Source organism: Aquarana catesbeiana, linkage group LG01, assembly GCF_042186555.1.
Source record: "Aquarana catesbeiana isolate 2022-GZ linkage group LG01, ASM4218655v1, whole genome shotgun sequence".
Classification (NCBI taxonomy): domain Eukaryota; kingdom Metazoa; phylum Chordata; class Amphibia; order Anura; family Ranidae; genus Aquarana; species Aquarana catesbeiana.
Window position 1 is genome coordinate 236,592,156 of NC_133324.1, and position 21,900 is coordinate 236,614,055.

Genomic DNA, 21,900 nt, shown 5'->3' on the forward strand with positions numbered 1-21,900 from the left:
AGACAAGTTTGAGCCAACATCCGTCGGAAAAAATCCTAGGATTTTGTCGTCGGAATGTCCGAACAAAGTCCGACCGTGTGTACGGGGCATTACTCTTCAATTATGATTTTTTTTTAGAAATCTTTTTATTAAAGCGGAGTTCCACTAAACTTAGAGGCAGCCATCTTGGGATCCTATTCAGAACTTAGCAATCTGGTGTATCGTGGACCCAAGTATAGCCATCAGGTAACTACTCCCATGAAGACAACATCGATGGCCTGGAAGCAGGTTACTCAGTATCTAGGGTGAGGTGAATATGATCTCTCCTCCCACACCGATCTGGGGCAATCCATCTCTCCCTCACCTTAATTCTATACCTGACCCTCAGGTCTGGGCTAGATTTCAGATTACCAAATTGAGTCATGTCATATCTGGAGGTCACATTCTATCCCTGGCGGAGCTCAAACGGCAATTTAACTTACCACGGTGGGTGTACTTTAGGTACATGCAGCTTTAACATGCCATGAGGGCTCCCCGGCAGAGTGACTCTTGCCACGCACTTGGTCGAGTCCCTCCTGGCGGCCGCCGAGATTGACCGTACACTTTCCTCCATATATCAGACTTACATGTAGGGATGCATTGAACACAACTAGGTTGTTTGGGGTGTGGCAGAGGGACATTCCGACCCTGACGGAGGAGGACTGGCCGAGGGCCTGAGGCAATGCATACCTCTTATGACCTTGGCCAGGGATCGTTTTGTTCAGCTCAGAGTACTACACTCCCGCCAAGCTCTCTAGAATATATCCGGGGGTATCGGACATTTGCCCTAAATGCAGACAGTCAGTGGGTAATTTCATCCACATGGTGTGGGAGTGCCCCCACATTCAAACATTCTGGCAGGCAGTGGTAGCCAACGTGAAGAGAGTTGCAGGTCTATCTTTGGACAGGGACCCTCTGATATTTCTCCTGGGAATTACAGATAATTTGAATACCTCTAAACACACTGCCCTATTTGTGTTTTACGCGGCTTATTATGCTCGGAAGACGATACTGAACAAATGGAAGCTCCCGGACCCCCCTGGGTTCCCAGAATGGAAGGCTCTGGTTAATGTAGTCCTGCCCTTATATAAGCTTACTTAAATGGGCCGTAACTGTCCTCAAAAATTTGAAAAAATCTGGGCAGCATGGGTGCAGGCTAGACATCTTACGGTTTAGTTGACTTTGAATAGAGTGCGAGGTATTACCGTTGAGGGGCAATTTGACAGGAGTACGAGGGATAATCCTTCTAAGCTCTTCTCCTTCTGAGTTTATTTTTTTTAAATATCCCGATTCTCTCTTAAGTAGAGTACCAGGTGACAAGACACACTTAGCTCCACTGAGAACAGGCAGGGGTCTTGGTGACTTCCATCTTCCATCTCTGCCCCAATTCCTTCTCCTCCTTTCCTCCTTCTCCCCCGCCCCCTCCTTCCCCGTGATATTTCTTCCCTCCTTGTCCCTTTTCCTCTCTTTATATATCCCTGATTGATGGGAATATAGCTCCTATAAAATGTGCTGCATCCGTAACTTGTACAGTGGATTATACTGACGAATGCACAAGGAGATTGAGATGATGTGGCTATAAGCACTGTCTTAAAAAATGTATTTTGCAATGTCAATACACTGTTCACATGTATGATGTCTTGCTATTTCAATAAACATTCCTTCTGTTAAAAAAAAAGTGGAGTTCCACCCAAAAGTGGAACTTCCGCTCATTTGTCTCCTCTCCTCTGGTTGTATCCTGTTCCCACTTCCGGGAGTCCGGGCCGTGGCCAGTGACATCACTTCCTCCTCTCCCTGTTGCTGGGCCAGTAGGAGAGAGGAGCGGGGCCTCGCGCATGCACAGTAGGGTTCCCGGCATGAAGCCGTAAGGCTACACTGCCAGGTCCCTTACCCGCAATGGCAGCGGCAGCACCCGACAGCTGATAGAAACATCAGCTGCGGTGCCGACACCGCGGGACTCCAGGACAAGCAAGTGTCCTATTGTTAAAAGCCAGCAGCTGCAGAATGCACTTATTGCAGGTGATGCGGCCCACGCAGGGGTGCACCAGCCCTCTTAAGAAAAAGAAAATTATAGTCACTCAGCTGACACACACACAAGGACGTCGTTTGACGTGAAACAACTAAACCGAAATAGTGGTGCCACTACCTCCGTATGGCACAATAAATGGGGGGACAATTTTAAACATCCATTATTCCACCAATATAGGGTGTGGGTCAGCATACCCAGTACTGAATATGGAAAGAAAACACTGGGGAAAGTGCCCCCAAAGAAAGTAGGTATTTATGTGACCCCAAATAGTAAGTCAAAGTTAAAACTATAATATGCTTTATTGGACTTGAAAAAATAAGGAACACCATCACAATCATTAACCTCCACGTCACTTAAAAATAACAACGTTGTTACCTAAAAACAAACACACACAGGGCCCAGACTCAAGATGACAAAGTTGCAGACTTTTTCTTGCATATCAACCTCATACTAAATGCGCCCACCATATCATTCGCTCATTCCAAGCCTTCACGATTATATGCTATACTATATCAGTACCTAGACGATATGGAGGTGGGCATTTGTAATGAAGGGTGATATAGCACCATGATGCTTAAGAGGAAAAATGAAGCTCAAGCAGCCGCAATAACAGATTGCGGAGGACATCCAGCTGTAAACATTCCATTAATAAAGTGCACTGAGGATTCGCAAATGTCAGAAGTTAGATGTTGGCATTCACTACACCATATGTCTGTAGAAGATTTCATTAGGATGTATGGCTGTAAAGAACTGTCAACAGCATCAAAGACCGTGATGGTGAGGCATAAGTGAAGCACTGAAACAACAATGTTCTTGGGATGCGAATATCACAGGGATGTTCTGGCTATAGACATTCCAGCCATAGACCTGCGCATGCGAGGACCACTTTGCCGGAACATTCTATGGGATGAGCAGTGTTCTGCCTGTATGGCTGGAGCAGCAGGATGGCATCTCCTGCCATGCTGAACTTGAGTGTGCGCCGCAGGGATTGGATATAGCTCCAGGAATGCTCGCCCAGCTAAAAGTGAGTCCTACTTCTATCTCCTTCCTAAGCAAGAGTCACTTGACATGTGACCCTCACAACATAGCTATATTTGTTCTGTCCACCAGATGTTTTATACTGGTTATTTGTACCTGTGTTGTTAAATTTACATGCAAATGTGTAATTTACTTAAGACAATCATATGTGGTGTGCAGGCTCTATCTAGTGTTCCTTTTCGGTATTGCTGCAGTTCTGTTTCTTTGTTTATTTGTATGTGTAACTAAGGAAGCTGTCAGCAAGCAGGGAATTCTGGGTAGAATCTTAGCAGGAAGTGAACCAGTCACCATTCTTTTCAACACATTGAAGGAAGCAACACATGTATTTCTCAATCTATCGCCATCACCCCTTAGAGAACTTAAAAAGTAAGTTTTTTGTACTGTATATTGTTGTTTATGCAATGTATGCTGTTTTGCATGCAATATTATACTTATTGAGGTCTGTTTCTGTTATTTTGTAGTTTCACCTGGCTTGTTCTAATAAAACTGAGATCAAAGAAATATGGTATCTACAGTTATTGGGATAAGAAGGTTTAGCTATCTGCTCCTTGAGACAGAGCAGTGAAATTTTTAAGCTGACCTCTGAAGGAAGATAAGCTGACTTCGGAAGTCTGTACAGCCCGGGGCTACGCAGTACCCATACAGTCAGAAGCCTTAAAGATACAGGCCTGCGGCAGGCGAAGCAAGCAGCCATGCTACACAGAGATGCGCTCTGTCAAGCAGCAAGACACTAGAATGGTCTCTATACAGCAAGACAGCTTCTTCCCTGCAACCATGTCTCACAGTGGGACATCTTCTTACAAAACATGTTCACGAGCAAGCTCATCTAAGTCATCTGTTGCAAATGCAGCAGCTATCGCCCGTTCAAAACCTGAAGCAGCAAAAGCCAGGGCCGCATTCGCAGACCAAGAGTTGCAGATGAAAAAAGAAAAGGCCCACCTTGATGCAGAAAAGGTAAGACAGGAACAAGAGAGAGAAGGAAAGAGTACGCTTGGAGCAAGAAAGAGTACGCATGGAACAAGAGAGAGAGCAAGAAAGAGTACGCATGGAACAAGAGAGAGAGCAAGAAAGAGTACACATGGAACAAGAGAGAAGAAAAGAATACGCCTGGAAGAAAAGCTAGCCCAGCAGGAAGCATCTCTGAAATTGCAGCAAGCTTTCTTGGAAGCCGACATGGAGAAGCTAGCAGTAGAAAGAGACGCTGCCACCGCCATTGCAGAAGCAGAAGCTTTAGAAGCAGCCGTCTACGATGAGCCAAGACTAGGCAGCAGCATACCGGGTCTAGAAGAGGACCAACAAGATAATTCACAACGCATGTCAGATTATGTCTACCAGCACTGGAACCCAAACAGCATCCCACAACAAGAAATTAAATATGACGTCAGTGAGTCCATCAAATAAAGGAGCCACAAGACGACCTGGGACCCCAACGCTGCAAGCAAGAAAAATCTGACAGAGTTCCAGACTTTCCAGTTCCAACCAAACCTTCTACTTCACAAGGTACCCAGCCTTCATACAAGCATCAAACACCAGTCTTCACTCCAAAGGTGTATGCAATGAACAGGTACAAACTGCCAACCTTATGTAAGTTTGAACCCAGCACGCCTAAAGAAGAGACTTTTACCAGGTATGCCTTCGCACCGCACTACAATACACCAGCAGCCTACCCCAATGCCAATCAGGCTACTGTAGACTTTTCCAAGTTCCTGGCCAAAAGGGAGTTAGTTACCCAAGGACTTGTCAAATTTAGTGATCACCCTCAACACTACAGGGCATGGCGATCCGCTTTCCAGAGTGTCATTCAAGGTCTAGCTCGATCCTGCAGGGAACAGATAGAACTTGTAAAGTGGCTTGGCAATGATTCTGCTGAACATGCCAAAAGGATCAGAGACATTAATATAAACCACCCTGAGATAGGCCTTGCAAACATCTGGAACAGACTGGATAGATGTTATGGCTCACCAGAGGCTATAGAGAGTACACTGTTTAAAAGGATAGAAGACTTCCCAAAAATACCTAGCAAGGGTAACCAAAGACTCAGAGAATACAGTGACCTGTGTATGGAGTTACAAGTTGCTAAAGCAGAAGGAGACTTACTTGGCCTTTCTTATCTTGACTCTGCTAGAGGTATTAACTCCTTAGCGCAAATACTTCCTTATGAGTTACACGAAAGATGGATTACTCATGGCTGTAACTACAAACGAAAACACAATGTGCCTTTTCCACCCTTTAGTGAGTTTGTGGACTTTGTAGACAGACAAGCAGTGTGACAGACCTAGCCGGGAGAGAGACTTTTGGAGGGGACTGAATGCTAGCCTCTTGCCGATCAATCGTGGGCCCTGGCATTTGGGGGAACGGTGCCCTTTGTGAGCTGTATGCCTGGGGACCCTTGAGGTGGTATTACTGTGGATTCGGGTCCTGGTCCCCCAGGACACACAGACTCTGGGGACCCTGGATTTGCCATATTAGAAATAGTGGCTGATTCATAATGCTGGGACAAATACTGTTAGGAGATGCTGATGTCAATTCCAGCACCTGTCTGTCTGTTGCCTGCTAGAATGTGTATTGTAAATAAGTCTCTAGTATGGGATCTAAGAGTCATTAGATCCCCATTGTTGTTTGTGTTAATTAACTCTGCTATTGTGATAATGTTGATTGGGTTTTCTGAGCTACAAGACGGACAGTCTGGCCTAAAGGTCATGTCTGAGTCATCTAGGCTGAGTAAAGGGATTAGTTAATTAGCCCATGTTAATTAGATTTCTGGTCACAGGTGTATGTTCAGAGTAATATGAGCCGGAGGTACGCACCTCCTCTTTTATTGTATAAAAGAGCCTGTATTTTTCAATAAAGGAGATTCCTGGTTGAACTTGCATACAGCCTGCCTGGTGTTTGTTCTGAGCTACACAACTGGATTAGAACAGAACATAGCTGTAGTTCTAGTCCCAGAGCATCGGATGACCGAACCATCAGATGTTGCGTTCTGCAGTTTGATTCTATAGCCGCAGAGGAGTGTCGGGAGAGTGGAATCGAGCGAGCAGGGGCTCGTTACAAGCAGGAATGAAAGATGACCCCAGCTTCATTTTTCCAGTGTCTTATACCACTTCTTCTGGCCCTAAACAACTCAGAGCTCCAGTAGCAGTGCACAAAACTAACATTTCTTCCCACAGATTTGCAGAGTCTCAGCCAGAGGATCAAGACAGTGACCCTACTAAGTTCTGCCCTCTACATAAGATGCCACATCCTCTTCTGAAATGCAGAGCCTTCAGGACAAAGATCGCAAAGCTTTTCTCAAAGAGAACAACATCTGTTACAAGTGCTGCTCTTCGTCCACACATTTCGCCAAGGACTGTAAGGTCAGTGTCAAATGTACAGAATGTGACAGCACAGAGCACAACACAGCTCTACACCCAAGGCCTACTCCAAGAACTTTCCCACCTGTTCATAGGGACAAGGAGCAAGGCGGGGAGACCAAAGACTCTAGTACAGATGCCATAACAATCACTTCACAGTGTACTGAAGTTTGCAAAGGAAGTACAGGTGGCAGGTCCTGCTTTAAAATCTGTCTTGTGAGAGTTTACCGAAAAGGACAGGGACAAAGCAGTCAAGCTCTATAAGTCATATTGGATGATCAGAGTAATAAGTCACTAGCTAGATCTATGTTTTTTGACATTATAAACCTTAAAGGCCCCAGCAGTCCTTACTCCCTTAGGACTTGTGCAGGTACAGTGGAAACGGAGGGGAGAAGAGCTGATGGCCAACAAATTGAATCTATGAATGGTAAGACATGCCTACCCTTACCGACCATAATAGAGTGCAACCAGATGCCAGACACCAGATCAGAGATTCCCACACCAGACGCAGCAGCTCACCAGACTCACTTGAATCACATAGCACATCTCATACCAGAACTAGATGATCAGGCTCAGATAATCTTACTCCTAGGAAGGGATATCTTGCAAGTCCACAAAGTAAGAAAACTGATCAACGGTCCTAAAAATGCCCCATATGCCCAAAAACTGGATTTCAGGTGGGTCATTATAGGTGATGTTTGCCTGGGAGGTACACACAAACCTGCATCTGTTAATAACCTGCTTACTAGTACCCTCAAGAATGGTCGTCCTTCTCTTTTCCAACCCTGTCAAAATCACATCCTCATAAATGAACTACCACACAACAACCCTGTACCTCTTCCCTTCCTAAGTTCCCTCTGTGACAGCAATACCTATGACAACGACCAAAGCGACTTAGGAAGCACAGTGTTCAAGAGAACAAAGGAAGACAACCAGGTAGCAATGTCCATGGAGGATAGGCTCTTCTTAGAAGTTATGGAAAAGAGTTTGGAGAAAGACAGGACTAATATCTGGGTTGCACCTCTACCTTTTAGACCACAAAGACGACGTTTGCCTAACAACAGAGAACTAGCATATAAACGCCTCACTTCCCTAAGACACAATCTTCAAAGGAAACCAGAGATGAAAGAACATTTCTTTTCCTTCATGGAGAAAATATTCCAGAATGGTCATGCTGAGATAGCCCCAAACCTCAAAGACTCAGAGGAATGCTGGTACTTACCTATATTTGGGGTCTATCACCCTAAGAAGCCAGGACAGATTAGAGTGGTGTTCGATTCCAGCGCCAAACATGAAGGTGTCTCTCTAAATTATGTCCTTCTCTCTGGCCCTGACCTTAACAACAGACTATTAGGAATACTTCTTCGCTTTCGCAAGGATTCAGTCGCATTCATGACAGACATACAGCAAATGTTCTATTGCTTTCTTGTTAAAGAAGAACACCAAAACTTTCTGAGGTTTCTCTGGTTCAGGGACAACAACCCCTCTGAAGACATCATAGAATACCGCATGAGGGTACACATATTTGGCAATAGTCCTTCCCCTGCAGTTGCTATATATGGCCTCAGACATTCTGCTAGAGTGGGAGAGTCAGAGTATGGGTCAGATGTTAGACAGTTTGTGGACAAGGATTTCTATGTAGACGATTGCTTGAAATCACTACCCACAAATGAAGCCGCAATCAGTCTCCTCAAAAGAACTCAGGTAATGCTTGCTTGTTCCAACTTAAGACTCCACAAGATTGCTTCCAACAGTAGAGAAGTTTTAGAAGCCTTTCCTGTCCAAGATCATTCTAACGAATTAAAGGACTTAGATCTAGGCACAGACTCACTTCCCATGCAACGCAGTCTTGGTTTGCTTTGGGACTTAAGATCTGACACGTTTACTTTCCAAGTAAACACAGAAGAAAAACACTTTACCCGTAGAGGTGTCCTGTCTACCATAAACAGCCTGTATGATCCCTTAGGCTTTGCAGCACCTGTCACCATCCAGGGTAAGGCACTACTTAGAGACTTAACCTGTGAGTCGCTAGATTGGGACCACCCGCTCCCCACCGACAGGAAGAACTTCTGGCTAGAGTGGAAGGACTCACTAACAGCTCTATCCAACCTTAAAATTCCATGACCATATGCTGCTCTGTCATCTATTAATGTTCAGATGCAAAGACGTTGTGTTTTTTCAGATGCTTCTGTTAAAGCAATTGCTGCTGTAGCTTACCTGAAAACCATAGACACTAAAGGACAATGTCACATAGGGTTTGTAATGGGGAAAGCAAAACTTGCACCACTCCCTGAACACACCATACCCAGGCTGGAACTTTGTGCTGCAGTAAAAGATCTTTAAATTCCTTCTAACTTGAGCGTTCTCAGTGTAGAAAGATACTTGGGTAAGCAAGACTGCACGTGGATCTTCAACCCACCTCACTCTTCTCACATGGGAGGTGTTTGGGAGAGGCTGATAGGCATAGCCCACAGAATTCTTGATTCTATCTTCCTACAAGTAGGAACTGCAAGGCTTACTCATGAATGTTTAGTGACATTTATAGCAGAGGTTACAGCTATCATTAACGCCAGACCTTTGACATCCATTTCGAGTGACTCTGAAGATCCAGTGGTCCTCACACCTGCCATGTTACTCACGCAAAAGACTAGTGTTGCTGGTGCTCCAGCTGGAGAGTTTTGTGAGAAGGATCTTTACAAACGTCAATGGAGATAAGTACAAACCCTTGCCAATACCTTCTGGAACCGGTGGAGGGAACAATATATATCTACTCTACAAGTAAGGAGAAAGTGGCACACTGAAAAGCCTAATCTTAAACCTGGTGATGTTGTGCTCATGAAAGATTGCCAGGCACTAAGGAATATGTGGCCTTTAGGTTTGATCACCAAAGTACTGCCAAGCAAGGATAATCGTGTCCGTAAGGTCAAGGTCAAGATCTTTCAACAGAATGAGGTTAAAGTATTCTTGAGACCAGTGACCGAACTTATTCTGTTGCTTTCTACAGAGGACTCTGTCAGTGACATCACTTGATGTCCGGCGGGGAGTGTTCTGTCCACCAGATGTTTTATACTGGTTATTTGTACCTGTGGTGTTAAATTTACATGCAAATGTAAATTTAGGTAAGACAATCATATGTGGTGTGCAGGCTCCATCTAGTGTTCCTTTTTGGTATTGCTGCAGTTCTGTTTCTTTGTTTATTTGTATGTGTAACTAAGGAAGTTGTCAGCAAGCAGGGAATTCTGGGTAGAATCTTAGCAGGAAGTGAACCAGTCACTATTCTTTTCAACACATTGAAAGAATCAACACATGTATTTCTCAATCTATTGCCATCACCCCTTAGAGAACTTAAAAAGTAAGTTTTTACTATCCCATCTTGTAATGTATATCGTTGTTTATGCAATGTATGCTGTATTGTATGCAATATTATACTTATTGAGGTCTATTTCTGTTATTTTGTAGTTTCACCTGGCTTGTTCTAATAAAACTGAGATCAAAGAAATATGGTATCTACAGTTACTGGGATAAGAAGGTTTAGCTATCTGCTCCTTGAGACAGAACAATATTGGTCTCACTCAGGTGCACGTTGTTAGGTGAACAGATCTTGGACATTTAGCCGCGGAACTGGATGGACATTTGGCAAATGCCGGGCATGATCCCGAGCTCCATACTAAGTCCATAGCATCACAACACGGCAATGTCTATGGCCCGAACGTCCCTGTGAGATTACCATCCCAAGAACACTGTTGTTTCAGTGCTTCACTTATGCCTCACCACCATGGTCTTTGATGCTGTTGACAGTTCTTTACAGTCATACATCCTAATGAACTCTTCAACTGAGATATGCTGTAGTAAATGCCAACATCTAACTTCTGACATCTGCGAATCCTCAGTGCACTTTATTAATGGAATGTTTACAGCTGGATGTCCTCCGCAATCCTTTATTGCGGCTGCTTGGGCTCAATTTTTCCTCTTAAGCATCATGTTGCTATATCACGATTCAGTACAAATGCACACCTCCATATCATCTAGATACTGATATAGATAATCCTGAAGGCTTGGATTGAGCAAATGATGGGCGCATTTAGTATAAGGTTGGTATGCAGGAAAAAACTGCAACTTTGTCATTTTGAGTCTGGGGCCCTGTGTATTTGTTTTTAAGTAACAACGTTGTTATTTTTAAAGTGATGGGTGGAAGTTATTGATTGCTACTTTTTTGTGGTGTTTATTATTTTTTCAAGTCAAATAAAACATTAAAGTTTTAACTTTGACTTCTGATTTGGGGTCGCATAAATACCTACTTTCTTTGGGGGCACTTTCCCCAATTTTTTCTTTCCAACTCAACCGAAGGGTTATCATCTAGATCAGGGAATCAATTAGGATTTTATTGTTGAGGTAAAACAAACCTGGTGAACACATTAAGAAGAAACTCCAACCAAAACATGTTTCATTGTTGTGGGGAGGGAAATAGCTAGGGTCAATGTCCTGTTGGGTCTTCCCTGTGGCCTTAAAGCTTGGCATAGAGATCTCCAACATTCTCTAGGATGACACATAACCTGCCTGAAAATCTAGCCTGCTTTCTGTCCTCAGCCTCAGATTTCTGAATACAATTGATGTAGTGGGAATACAAAAGTAGAATATGCAACATACAAAATACTGGAACCAATCTGATATCATTCCTTATCCTTAACCACTTTAAAATATGCTGCCTGCAGTATTTAATATATATATCAGACCTTTTCTTATTACACCTTTAAACTCACAGCAGGACAACTATATCAATTGTCAATTCCATGAAGTAGCCCTAATGGCTTTTTCTAGTGCAGTGGTGACTGGTGCTCCAGATGGGGGGGTGCATGGAAAACAAACCACCCAACCCCGCCCTCCCCATGGTTGGTACTTACACGGTCGGGCTCCCCGTCCATACTCTGGCTTGTGTGTGTGCACAGCGATGCAGGGCAAGATCGCTCCGATGAGGACGGCCATCTCCCAGGCCTCCCCGTACATCCTCCCCCAGTACCAGCCAAATCGGGTCTCAGGACATGCTTCCTGATTGGCCAGGAGGAGAAGCATGAAGACAATAGCAAATATTAGTTAGCTATTGTCACACAACTGGATGGGATCAGGGCGCAGTGCTCTCGGCCCCCAACCCCCCCCCCCCCCCCCAGCCCACCCATTCTTGAAGCCAATTAGAGCCTCAGGCTCTAATCACGTGCTTCCAAAAAAAAAAAATAAAACCCATAGAAATCCATGCGTCCAGCACCCTGCATGTAGATTAGGGGCCGGACGCAAGGATTAGGTGGGCGGCGCCCTTAATGGAGCGGCAGCCACATGACAGAATAACGACAGTAACAGATTATACAGCTTTACACAGATTTATACAGTTCTCCATCTGTACTGAGTGTACATTCAATATATTTCACCCTACTTGTGTTAAAATCGTTTTTCTCACACAAACCAATATGTAACTAATGCTAGTTAGTAAATACCTCTCTCCATCCGCAATGAGATTGAACAGCACCTAAAATTAAAACGTAAGGTGCTATGGGCACAAGTTCTGTGCATTTCCATACCACTGTACTCAGATAAATGAAATGGGCTAATCAGAAATGAACTGGGACTGCTTGTAGGTTTATCTAATTCAGACAACAGTGCAGCTATCTGCAGCACCGTATTTAGACATCATGCTGCTTTAGGGAAATCTGAAACTTAGCGTCAAGTTAGTGCCTCTATAGTGTCATTTGTTTAATTCAGAAAAAAAAGCTAGAATGAAATCAATGCTAGAATATTTTACTAAAGATCTGCCTTCAATCATGCTTTTTATGAAGAACTGCTTCAAAATATAACAGGTCACCAGACAAGAGAAATGAGAGACTGTTTATACTTTTTGAACAAAGAGTTTGCAGACTCTTCTCAACATACCCTGTACCAAACAAGAGATTTTTGTTGGTAAAGGGGGGCAGCAATCAGACAAATAGAAGCAGTCCCTATTGGGATTATGAAAGAGTTTAAGCATTTATTGTTACATTATCATTTGTCATTTTTTTTTCGTCGAGGATGACTCCGACAAGAGTCAGGCACTCCTTGAGGTCCAAAAGCTCCCTCCCAGTCAAATGTCTGAATTCAATAATAAAATAAAATGTGCTGCTTCCAAGTAATAGCAATATCAAACATGCAGCTCTGTATTTTTACATTGCTTTTCACAACAGTGCTCTGTTATGTGATCCTGTTATGCACACACAGAAGATAGCATGAGGTCAGACAGTTGGCAGAGCAACAGACTTCAGGGGATCTCTCACCTTTAAAGCAGGCCATGCATACAACAATTTGTAACAGATCAATGGATTGAATGGTTTAGATGGATCATTTCAAGTTTGACTGTCAAAATAAATGGACGATCAATTCTGACCAATAGATTTTATCCCTATTATTCACAATCTCTTGTGCAATCAAATGGGGTTTTTTTTGTCATTAAGAACGAACTGATCTCTAAAAGCTGGGCCTAAAAAAAGGCAGGTAAAAGGACAAAGGGCTAATCACCGGTGTTGCCTGTGGTCTTCCTGCAGCTGAACTTTTCCCCATTACTGACTTGCCATTCCTTTATTTTTTTGCACTGTCCATCCATGTGGAGGTGGCTATTTTGGTAGCGGTAGAGCATGGCTTCCTCAGGTGAGAGCCTCCAGCAAGGAGAACACCGGGCAGGAGCAGTAGAGACATATCCATATCACATGAATAATCTCCTGAGATGAGCAGTCAGAAGCAGTGGTACCTTAGATCTCACACTGCAGATATACGGCCATGAGGCTGTAGGCCATTCACTCACCAGGAAGTGCACTGCTAATTTTTGATAGAAATTCCAAGAAAAGGGTACTGCTTAGGCACAATGTACACTTCCAGAATATATCCTAGCTATTTAAATTCAGGTCCACTTTGTTTTTAAGCTAAATAATATTTGAAATATTGATGAAAATTTATCACCTTGCAGAACTGACTGAATTAAACAAAAATGCAAGAGATGGTCAGTAACAGCAAATAACTATTTTCTGTAGATTCCATAAAAGGTGTTGAAATTGCCAATATATTGTGGATGCACACAATAGCTTTGGGACATCCTTAGAAAACATTAAGGTAAATAAAAGGACAATAAAAATATTTCAAATACAAGCCATTATACTTATGATAAAAGACTGAAAATGTATAATCCCATTATAACTGGTTCTCTTTATTGAGTCAATTTCTTATGTGACATGCTTCAAAATAAATTTTAACCATTACCTGAGGAGCTACATAGTAGGGGGTAAACTGTGGTGTCATTAGGTCTCCTTGGTCTATTTTTGCAAACCCAAAATCACACAGTTTGACTGGAGCATCCTGAAAAAAAAATGTGGAAAGACAGATACAATGTAAATCTGATTATTTTGATGCTTAAGGTGGATGTAAACCAGATTCATTAAATTTGAGCTGGGCACATATATCTGTGGTGTTTTCTTATCTCCCTTCAAAGCACTAAGTGGCTTTCTTCTGCTCAGTTCTGTTATCAGCATGATAACTTCTGTCAACTAAGATAAAACCAGCCTGAAATCTTGTGTCCATGGAGGTTGCTATAAATAGATTATCAGATAGCTGATCTATTCACAGAACAGCTCTGCAAATCTCTACCTATGTGGAGAGAGGATGTGTGCTTTTCCCCCAATCAGCTGTCTTGGCTGTATGCCCAGACTTCACTTCCAGTGCTGAACAGGAAGAGAACATCTCTAGCACAATCTGCACTTGCTAAAGACTATATAAAGCTGAAAACAGCAGATATGCATGTAAAGCTTATGTAGGGAGATTTGTTTTATCCCTGTGTATCATCTGAGGCTGTTCACTTCACTGGGTATATGTGGTTTACATCCACTTTAACTTGCCAAGAGTAGAAAAGGTACCAAAAACATTACAGCAGTAGAAAGCAGGCTGACTGTTGGAGCAGGAGTTTGTGAGTAAATGCAGAGCCTGTATTTGCAAACATGCAGTCCTTAAATATATAATCTAGCGCTGTAATTAGTGAGAGAAAACCGCCTACTGCACAAAAGGATTATAACAGTCTTACCAAGGAGTTATCCTTAAAGAGCAAATTCTCTGGTTTCAGATCTCTGTGTGCAATGTTTAATGAGTGACAATACTGTAGAGCCAAAGCAATCTGTAAGAAAAAAAAAAAACACAAGTCAGCACAAGGAGCATTTCACCCCTACAGTTGTATCTCAGATAACAAGAGGAGCTGTGTCAATATATAGGTTATTAAATACATGCTAGACTGCTAGTCTGCACTCTATTAGATAAAAGAAAATGATAGCGTACTTTCAGCAAGTATACGTTTAGGGCAGTGATGGCAAACCTTGGCACCCCAGATGTTTTGGAACTACATTTCCCATGAAGCTCATGCACAGTGTAGTGGAGCATCATGGGAAATGTAGTTCCAAAACAACTGGTTCACCATCACTGGTTTAGGGTAATAATGATAATGTGAAAAGGTAAGCCTAAATTTACTGAGATGCTGGTACTTACACTTCAGTAATTCCTAAAAGAATCGTAGAATGCACCCTATTGCTGCACATATGGCCACTGGCCCTGAGTTGCCCCATTAAGGAGTTCTGAATGATGAGTAACATTCAGAGTTCCACCTGCAGGAAACCTATACTCCTTTCCATGTCACACACTCTATTTCACAAAGGCAAGATGCATAAGAGCAGTCCATTTGTAGAGGTGTCACACTACTTGATAAATTGCATACGGCAATAGTAGAATTTTACCATACAAACTGATTCCATTATGCCGAATGCACATGGAGGCGTCATCAGGGAAGAGGGATGGAATTTACGACAGTGGAGTACATGCAAAGAAAACATTTGTTTGGTTGTTCGTCTATGTATACACACACGCAGTCAGATTGTGACTCTTAACTTTGACTTGCAGTTCCACTTTAACATCTGAAAATCAAACAGTCTATTCAGCATTGTATTGAATTGCTAGCATAGGGAGGATACAAATACTGACTTCAATCAGTCTGGGTAGGCTCACTTTGCAGCACTATGATGCTGCAAAGCCTGTATATGTAATGAACAAATATACATGTACATGAAAGCGGCCAAAATTACAATCAATACCTACAGTAGAAGCAATATGTTTAAAACCACAGCACACAATACTAAGACTATTCAGATCCAGATGATCACAGTCATTTGTATTTAAAGCACTTAAAAAAAAAAAATAGAAGAAAATAAAAAAAAAAAAAAAAAAAAAAAAGACTATAGATTCCCTTTAACACACGTTAAGGAGATGTAAATTATCCTATATATCCTCAATGCTCCACAAGCAATTGAAAACACCAAAGTAGTAGATGGCAGGGTATGCCTGTGTCCCATAGCAACAATGGACAATGTAACCACTAACATGTTTTAAGGCTTCCTGGAGAAGCTTTTATGTGGAGACCCATTAAATATAATCCTTTACATCTGCATAAAAAAAAAAAAAAAAAAAAAGAAGAATCAAATAGCTGGGCTTTCCATCAAATTACTTTTATATTTCTTTATATACCAATTAACAGACACATTTATACAATTTCGGAAATGTACACTGGATTTAACCCAGGTAAGGCTTTCAGTCCACCGCAGGCCCATAAAGCAGAGTACGCATTATTTATACACCCAGTAGGAGCGTACTCTGGCTGAAAGTAAACATTCCTCCAAGTGGTGGCGTACATAGCATGTGATCATTATAACAAAGCAGGCAATAAGATAAGTGAGAGCCTAGGTCCCTCTATTCTTTCAACCCTTATTGTTCATTGCAAGACTGCTGGTGGAAATTCTGGAACTTGCCTGCTTTGTTACTTGGCTGGCTTGCTTCTCAGTGAAGTGCCGGTGCTGGCTGATTCTGTGAAACAGCTCGCCCCCCTCCATCATCTCCATAACAAATAGGAGCCGTGCCCTGTTCAAAAGTGTTAATTTAAAGAGTGTGTCAATTATCAGTGAGTATGCAGTCAATGCTGATGCTGGTCAACAGAAGGCGCAACCTTGCCTTAGTTTTCCCCCATTTGCTGCCTTGACAGAACGCTGTTTGGTTTTGGTGAAGGTTGTGCCCCAGATTGACAGCACTGGCACTTCTCTTCCAGCAGTGTTAAAATCAATCCTCCTGCCATTGTATCATATACTAACGTTATTTAATACAATATGTATGAAAGCAGGGTTTCACTATATTAGCCTGTTAAATCTGGAAAGCTACTGGAGGTAACCATTTGTAAAGCTGTATAAAACAGCAACAGCTGCAAAGAAGGACATTAAGGAGCCAATAAATGTGTTTGGACAATGAAAAAAGGTCAGGCAAACTATTTGATTACAACAAGTGTTTTGGTACCATACATTTAATGAGGTATATGTGTGTGTGTAGTACAACTGTTACAGAATTATCAGGGACCAATAGCATAAGAACATGGCCTAGTAATACCGCTAGCTGTTTGTGAAGTGATAACCTGTATATTCTAGCTAAAATGGCCACCTCCATTATGTGCCAACTCTAAATTATTGAACAAAGCTGTCACAAAATTTTACATGAAGTAAACAACTATTATATATGGTCACCATTTAGAATACAAACGCTACAATATTTACTACAGGTTTAAGAATGGTTTATTGACTATACTTGTTGCGTTAAATAGATAAAGAAAGTGAACATCAGTTATGAATGATCTATAGGTAGAGCTACAGGTGTTGCCCACAGAAACCAATTAGAACCTTCCTTCTTCTGGAATCTGAATGGTTGCTGTATATAGACCATCCTTCATTCAAAGACCCATTGTTAGATTAACAAATCCCCTCTAGTAACCCAAATAAAATCCTGGCTGACAAACAAAAGGTATTACAGCAAGTCTGATAAAGAATACTCTGCATATCTAGCCAAACATTCCAATAGATTTAGCAGTGGCGGCCCATCCATAAGGGGCACTGCCCACCTAATCCATGATCCGGCCCCTAATCAACATGCAGGGCACCGGATGCATGGATTTCAATAGATTCCTGAGGCTTTAATTGGCTTAAAAAAAGTGGTGGGCTGAAGGGGGCAGTGCACTGCGCCCTGAGCCCACCCAGTTGTGTGACAATAGCGAAACAATATTCGCTATCGTCTTCCTGATTCTCCTCCCGGCCAATCAGGAAGCGGGTCCCAAGACCCGATTGGCCCTGTTCAGCCGGGAGAAGAAGCAATGGCCTGGCTCTTCCTACCCCCTGCATCCTAAGGTGAGGTCCGTCTCCCGCTGGGGGGGGGGGGGGGGCTTGGGTGGCAGTGGATGGCCGCCGCCTTCTCATCCGTCTAACGACGGGGGGGTGAGGGGCATGGGGGTGCTTGCGGCAATCGCCGCCTTCCCGCCTGTCTCCCTGCGAGGGGTGGCGCAGCGGGTTAGTGAGCTGCCCCCCCCCCCCAAAAAAAAATTTAGCAACAGCCACCACTGCATTTTAGCTATTATAAGAATGGGTTTGAACATCTGTCTATGACCTCTTTGGGAAGATTTGCTCTTAAATTCCTGTCCCAGAAACTGCTGGTCTGTAGCACTTCCCAATTCAGGTTGCAGGAAAGAAATTCGCACGATTTTCCATCACCACAAACAGTGCTGACAGGGGAATCCCTCCTGCCAAGCAATTGTCTTCTCCTGGTGGGAGTGTGGTTCGGACAGGGGAAACCACCCCCCCCCCCCGGAAGACGACAGTGATTATTGCTAGCGGCTATAGCAGCTGCTAGCGATAATCACAAGAGAATCCAGCAGGCTGGTTGTAACCAAGTTGATAGACCAATCAACTTGGTACATTAAGCCTACCCATTAATGGTTCGAAACTTCGCCTGTTCCTGCTGAACCTGCTGTTGAACCTGCTATTACTGTCTCAGTAACACTAAAAGAAGTGAAGGAAATCCACCCAAAGGAGACAAACCCAACAATACCTGAGAGACTTTACAACCCTTCCCCACACTATTTAAAGCTTGAAAAAAGTTTTTGCTCGCATTCAGAGACTTATTTTAAATGACTTAAGCTGGGTACACACAGGCCGAAAATGGTCAGTTTGTCAGGAACCAACCAACTTTTGGCCCATGTGTACAGCTCTACAACCGGCTTCTGTAGAATGGGCATGCTGGAAAATTAGCATCTGATCAGCGCTGGCAGCCAAAGCTGGTCACTGTATTCTGGGGGGGTGGGAGCAGTCCCCGTGTTAGAACACAATAGCTCAGTGGGCATATTGTCACACTAATATCTGATATGTTAGTACCTTGCCCGTTGGGTTGAACGAAAAAAAGAAAAACTTCCTGTGTGTACCCAGCATTAAATAGGGAGTAGTTTACTAGGAGACTTTATACTTCCTTAAGGCTTGTTTAAACAAAGGCACATTAAAAAATATCAAGAAATCTTTAACAAAGGATTTTAAGTGAAATTTCTGCTGACACCTAACTAGCCTTAAAACTGTCCCTTCCATCCTCCTAACACCTACGCTAACTAATCTGGTTAAAAGAAGATGTATTTACTTACCTATTTTCAGGCTCCCTCCAGTCACATGATTCGGCTCCCCTGTATCTACCAGTGTAGCTTCAGAAGAGAGGAGGGAGCACTGATAAGGGATGGGCCATTAAAGACAATGGGTGATATCAATGCTCTAGGCCAGGGATATGCAATTTGCAGACCTCCAGCTGTTGCAGAACTACAAGTCCCATGAGGCATAGCAAGACTGACAGCCACAAGGATGACACCCAGAGGCAGAGGCATGATGGGACTTGTAGTTTTGCAACAGCTGGAGGTCCACTAATTGCATATCCCTGCTCTAGGCTCTACTAGCCTTTTTCGGAGTGCTCTCTCCTCTCACCTGCTGCCACCACTGATTGACACATGGGAGAACATGTGACCAGACCAGAGCAGCCTAAAAATACGCAAGTATATACTTCTTTCTTACAAAAGTTAGTTAGCATAGGTGTTAGGACAACAGTTTTAAGGCTAGTTAGGTGTAAGCATGAAATAAATGTTAACACAAGTATATTTTTAAGCACATAATTTTCCATAATTTTGACTGCCTCAAGTCATTGAACAAGAGGGTTACACTAATACCCTGCATTATACCTGGCAGAAGAGGGACAGATAAAAAAAAAATATATATTTTGTAACAATTTGTGCTAAATAGATGACTAAAACTAAACACTCAGATCAGTATTGTATCTGAAAATATAGCTAGCACAAAAGAATGATTAATAAAATAGTAGAGATCTGTCCAGCAAATGGAATTCAGAAACTTATTAGAGTGGTAATTGTAACAAGACAAACTGGAAAAGAAACAACTTTACAGCAACAAAGTAATGCACACGGAAAAATACTTTTAAACTATGTTATCCTACGAGAGGAATCTTACATACAGCTACAGGACAAAATTATTGGTGCTCAACCTTCTGCAAAAGAATAAAAGTAAATATAATGAAAAAGAAAGCAGCATATAAAAAAAATAAAAAAAAACATTCATTTATTCACTTTGGTTGAAAAGAAACTAAATTTAGCAGAAATGTCTTACCTTGGACTAGATTCGTGGGGAAACTGTACACTATTCGCATAAACATCGATGATTTGTACAATGTTTGAATGTGCTGCACACAGCATATGTAACCGTACCTTCAAGGAAAAAAAAAAAAGCAAAGGTATATGGTAAGGAGATATATATATATATATATATATATATACATACACACACACACACATACATATATATACACACACAAAATTATATATATATATATATATATATATATATATATATATATATATATATATATATATATATATATATATATACATACACACACACACACACACACACATACATACATACACACACAAATTTTATATAAACAAGTGGTAAATTAAAGGAAAAGCACCACGTGATTATAAGGCAAAAAAGTGTTACAGGAACATATTTTGAAGACATTCGCTTTGAAACCTCGATACAAAACCCCATTGGGAGAACTGTGAAAACTCATGACGTACTTTAACCTGGCTTAGTGCCAGCAATATACATTAAGTGAGATCTGAAAGATCCACAGTCAAAAGCAGCCAAGGATTACCACAGTAACGTGAATGTGCCAAGTAGTAGCCTGGGTTCACATTTTTGCGATGCAAACACCTCATGCGAGTCACACAGGTGTCACACTGCGTTCCTGTGCACATCCAGTGTGATGAGAGAATGTGTATGGTGGGGGGCGCTAAGTCTATATTTACTGTTAGCTGTAATGTATAAAAATGTGAAACCCAACAGCAATTTTTTAAATATACATCAATGTGCTATACAAAAAAACTATATGTATATAATATTATGTGCAAATAAAACATATTAGAAAGGGATAACATCCATGCCGTTTGAGCATGTATTGGAAAATAATGTCATTTGTGAAAAAAACAAAATAGAAGTCCTCATGTGAGTTCAAAAGGTTAGAGAAATAAACCAAATAGGTGACTCTTCCGCTGATTAGATGAACAACCTTCACCAACAGTGTTATACACACACAAAGTGCTCTGTGTATGGATGTCCGCTTACCAGAAGTTGTTGACCTTTTTAATTAAAAAAAAGATCAAATGGGTTTTTAGCAAGAAATGACTTGCTGTAATGATATGGATAAGCCGTGCTGGGTAGCCTTTTCCTCTCCCCCGGTAGAGTATCAGGAAATATGCATAAGGATACAAGAAGGGCTACAATAGTGTAATCCCATTTATTAATAAAAACAATTAAAAACAAAAAGCCAAATGTCTGCTTACATATCGGGGTGCCTTCGCCCGGCACTGAGGCTGTACCGCTCATAAGGGGCTAGGAGCTCCGCTCTGCGCGTGGTGACTGGCCTGCGATTCCACCATCAGCCGCCGACAACCACAGGAACCGGAATTGGAAATCGAGAAATTGCGTAACCAGGCACGCCTGGGGGTTAGCAGCTTTTATTTAATTTTTCACATGAATTTTTGGCGCAAGGTATATACACTTTTATCACTTGGGTTCCAAAATTACAAACAAAATTTTTTTTTTTTTTTTTTTTTTTTTTTTTTTTTTGCCACTTCAGCTTGAAGGTTTCTCCCGGGAAAAGATTTTTCAAATATTAAAATTCAAAAAATTTCTTTCCCATCTTATCGTCACATCATCGTGGCTTTACATTTGCTTGGTACTCCAATTTAGTATATTACAAAACAAAAGAGGATACATAATTATCCCAACGATAGCTAATGCTTCCCTTTTACCCATCCCCCCCTCCCACCCCCTACCCCCCCCCCCACCCCCCCCCCCCCGAGACCATATCCATCCAGTCCTCTGCATTCCTCTACTTATGTAGACCACATCTCAACCGCATTTGGAGATTCTTTAAATTTTTCCCAGTCTTTCCATTTTATTTCAAAGGCCCCCATTTTTGTCCCTTCCCTAAATCTTAGGTACT

General features: G+C 42.2%; 1 protein-coding gene across 1 annotated transcript in view; it reads right to left on the minus strand.

Annotated features, from left to right (window-relative positions):
- Positions 1-21,900, minus strand: part of MAPKAPK5 (MAPK activated protein kinase 5) — a 142,549-nt gene that overhangs the window by 42,447 nt on the left and 78,202 nt on the right. The window contains exons 4-7 of the mRNA XM_073626073.1: positions 20,001-20,098; positions 16,287-16,395; positions 14,522-14,611; positions 13,708-13,803 (exon numbers count right to left, since the gene is read on the minus strand). Coding sequence (XP_073482174.1) covers positions 13,708-13,803; positions 14,522-14,611; positions 16,287-16,395; positions 20,001-20,098 — 393 coding nt within the window. The remainder of the gene's footprint in view (positions 1-13,707; positions 13,804-14,521; positions 14,612-16,286; positions 16,396-20,000; positions 20,099-21,900) is intronic.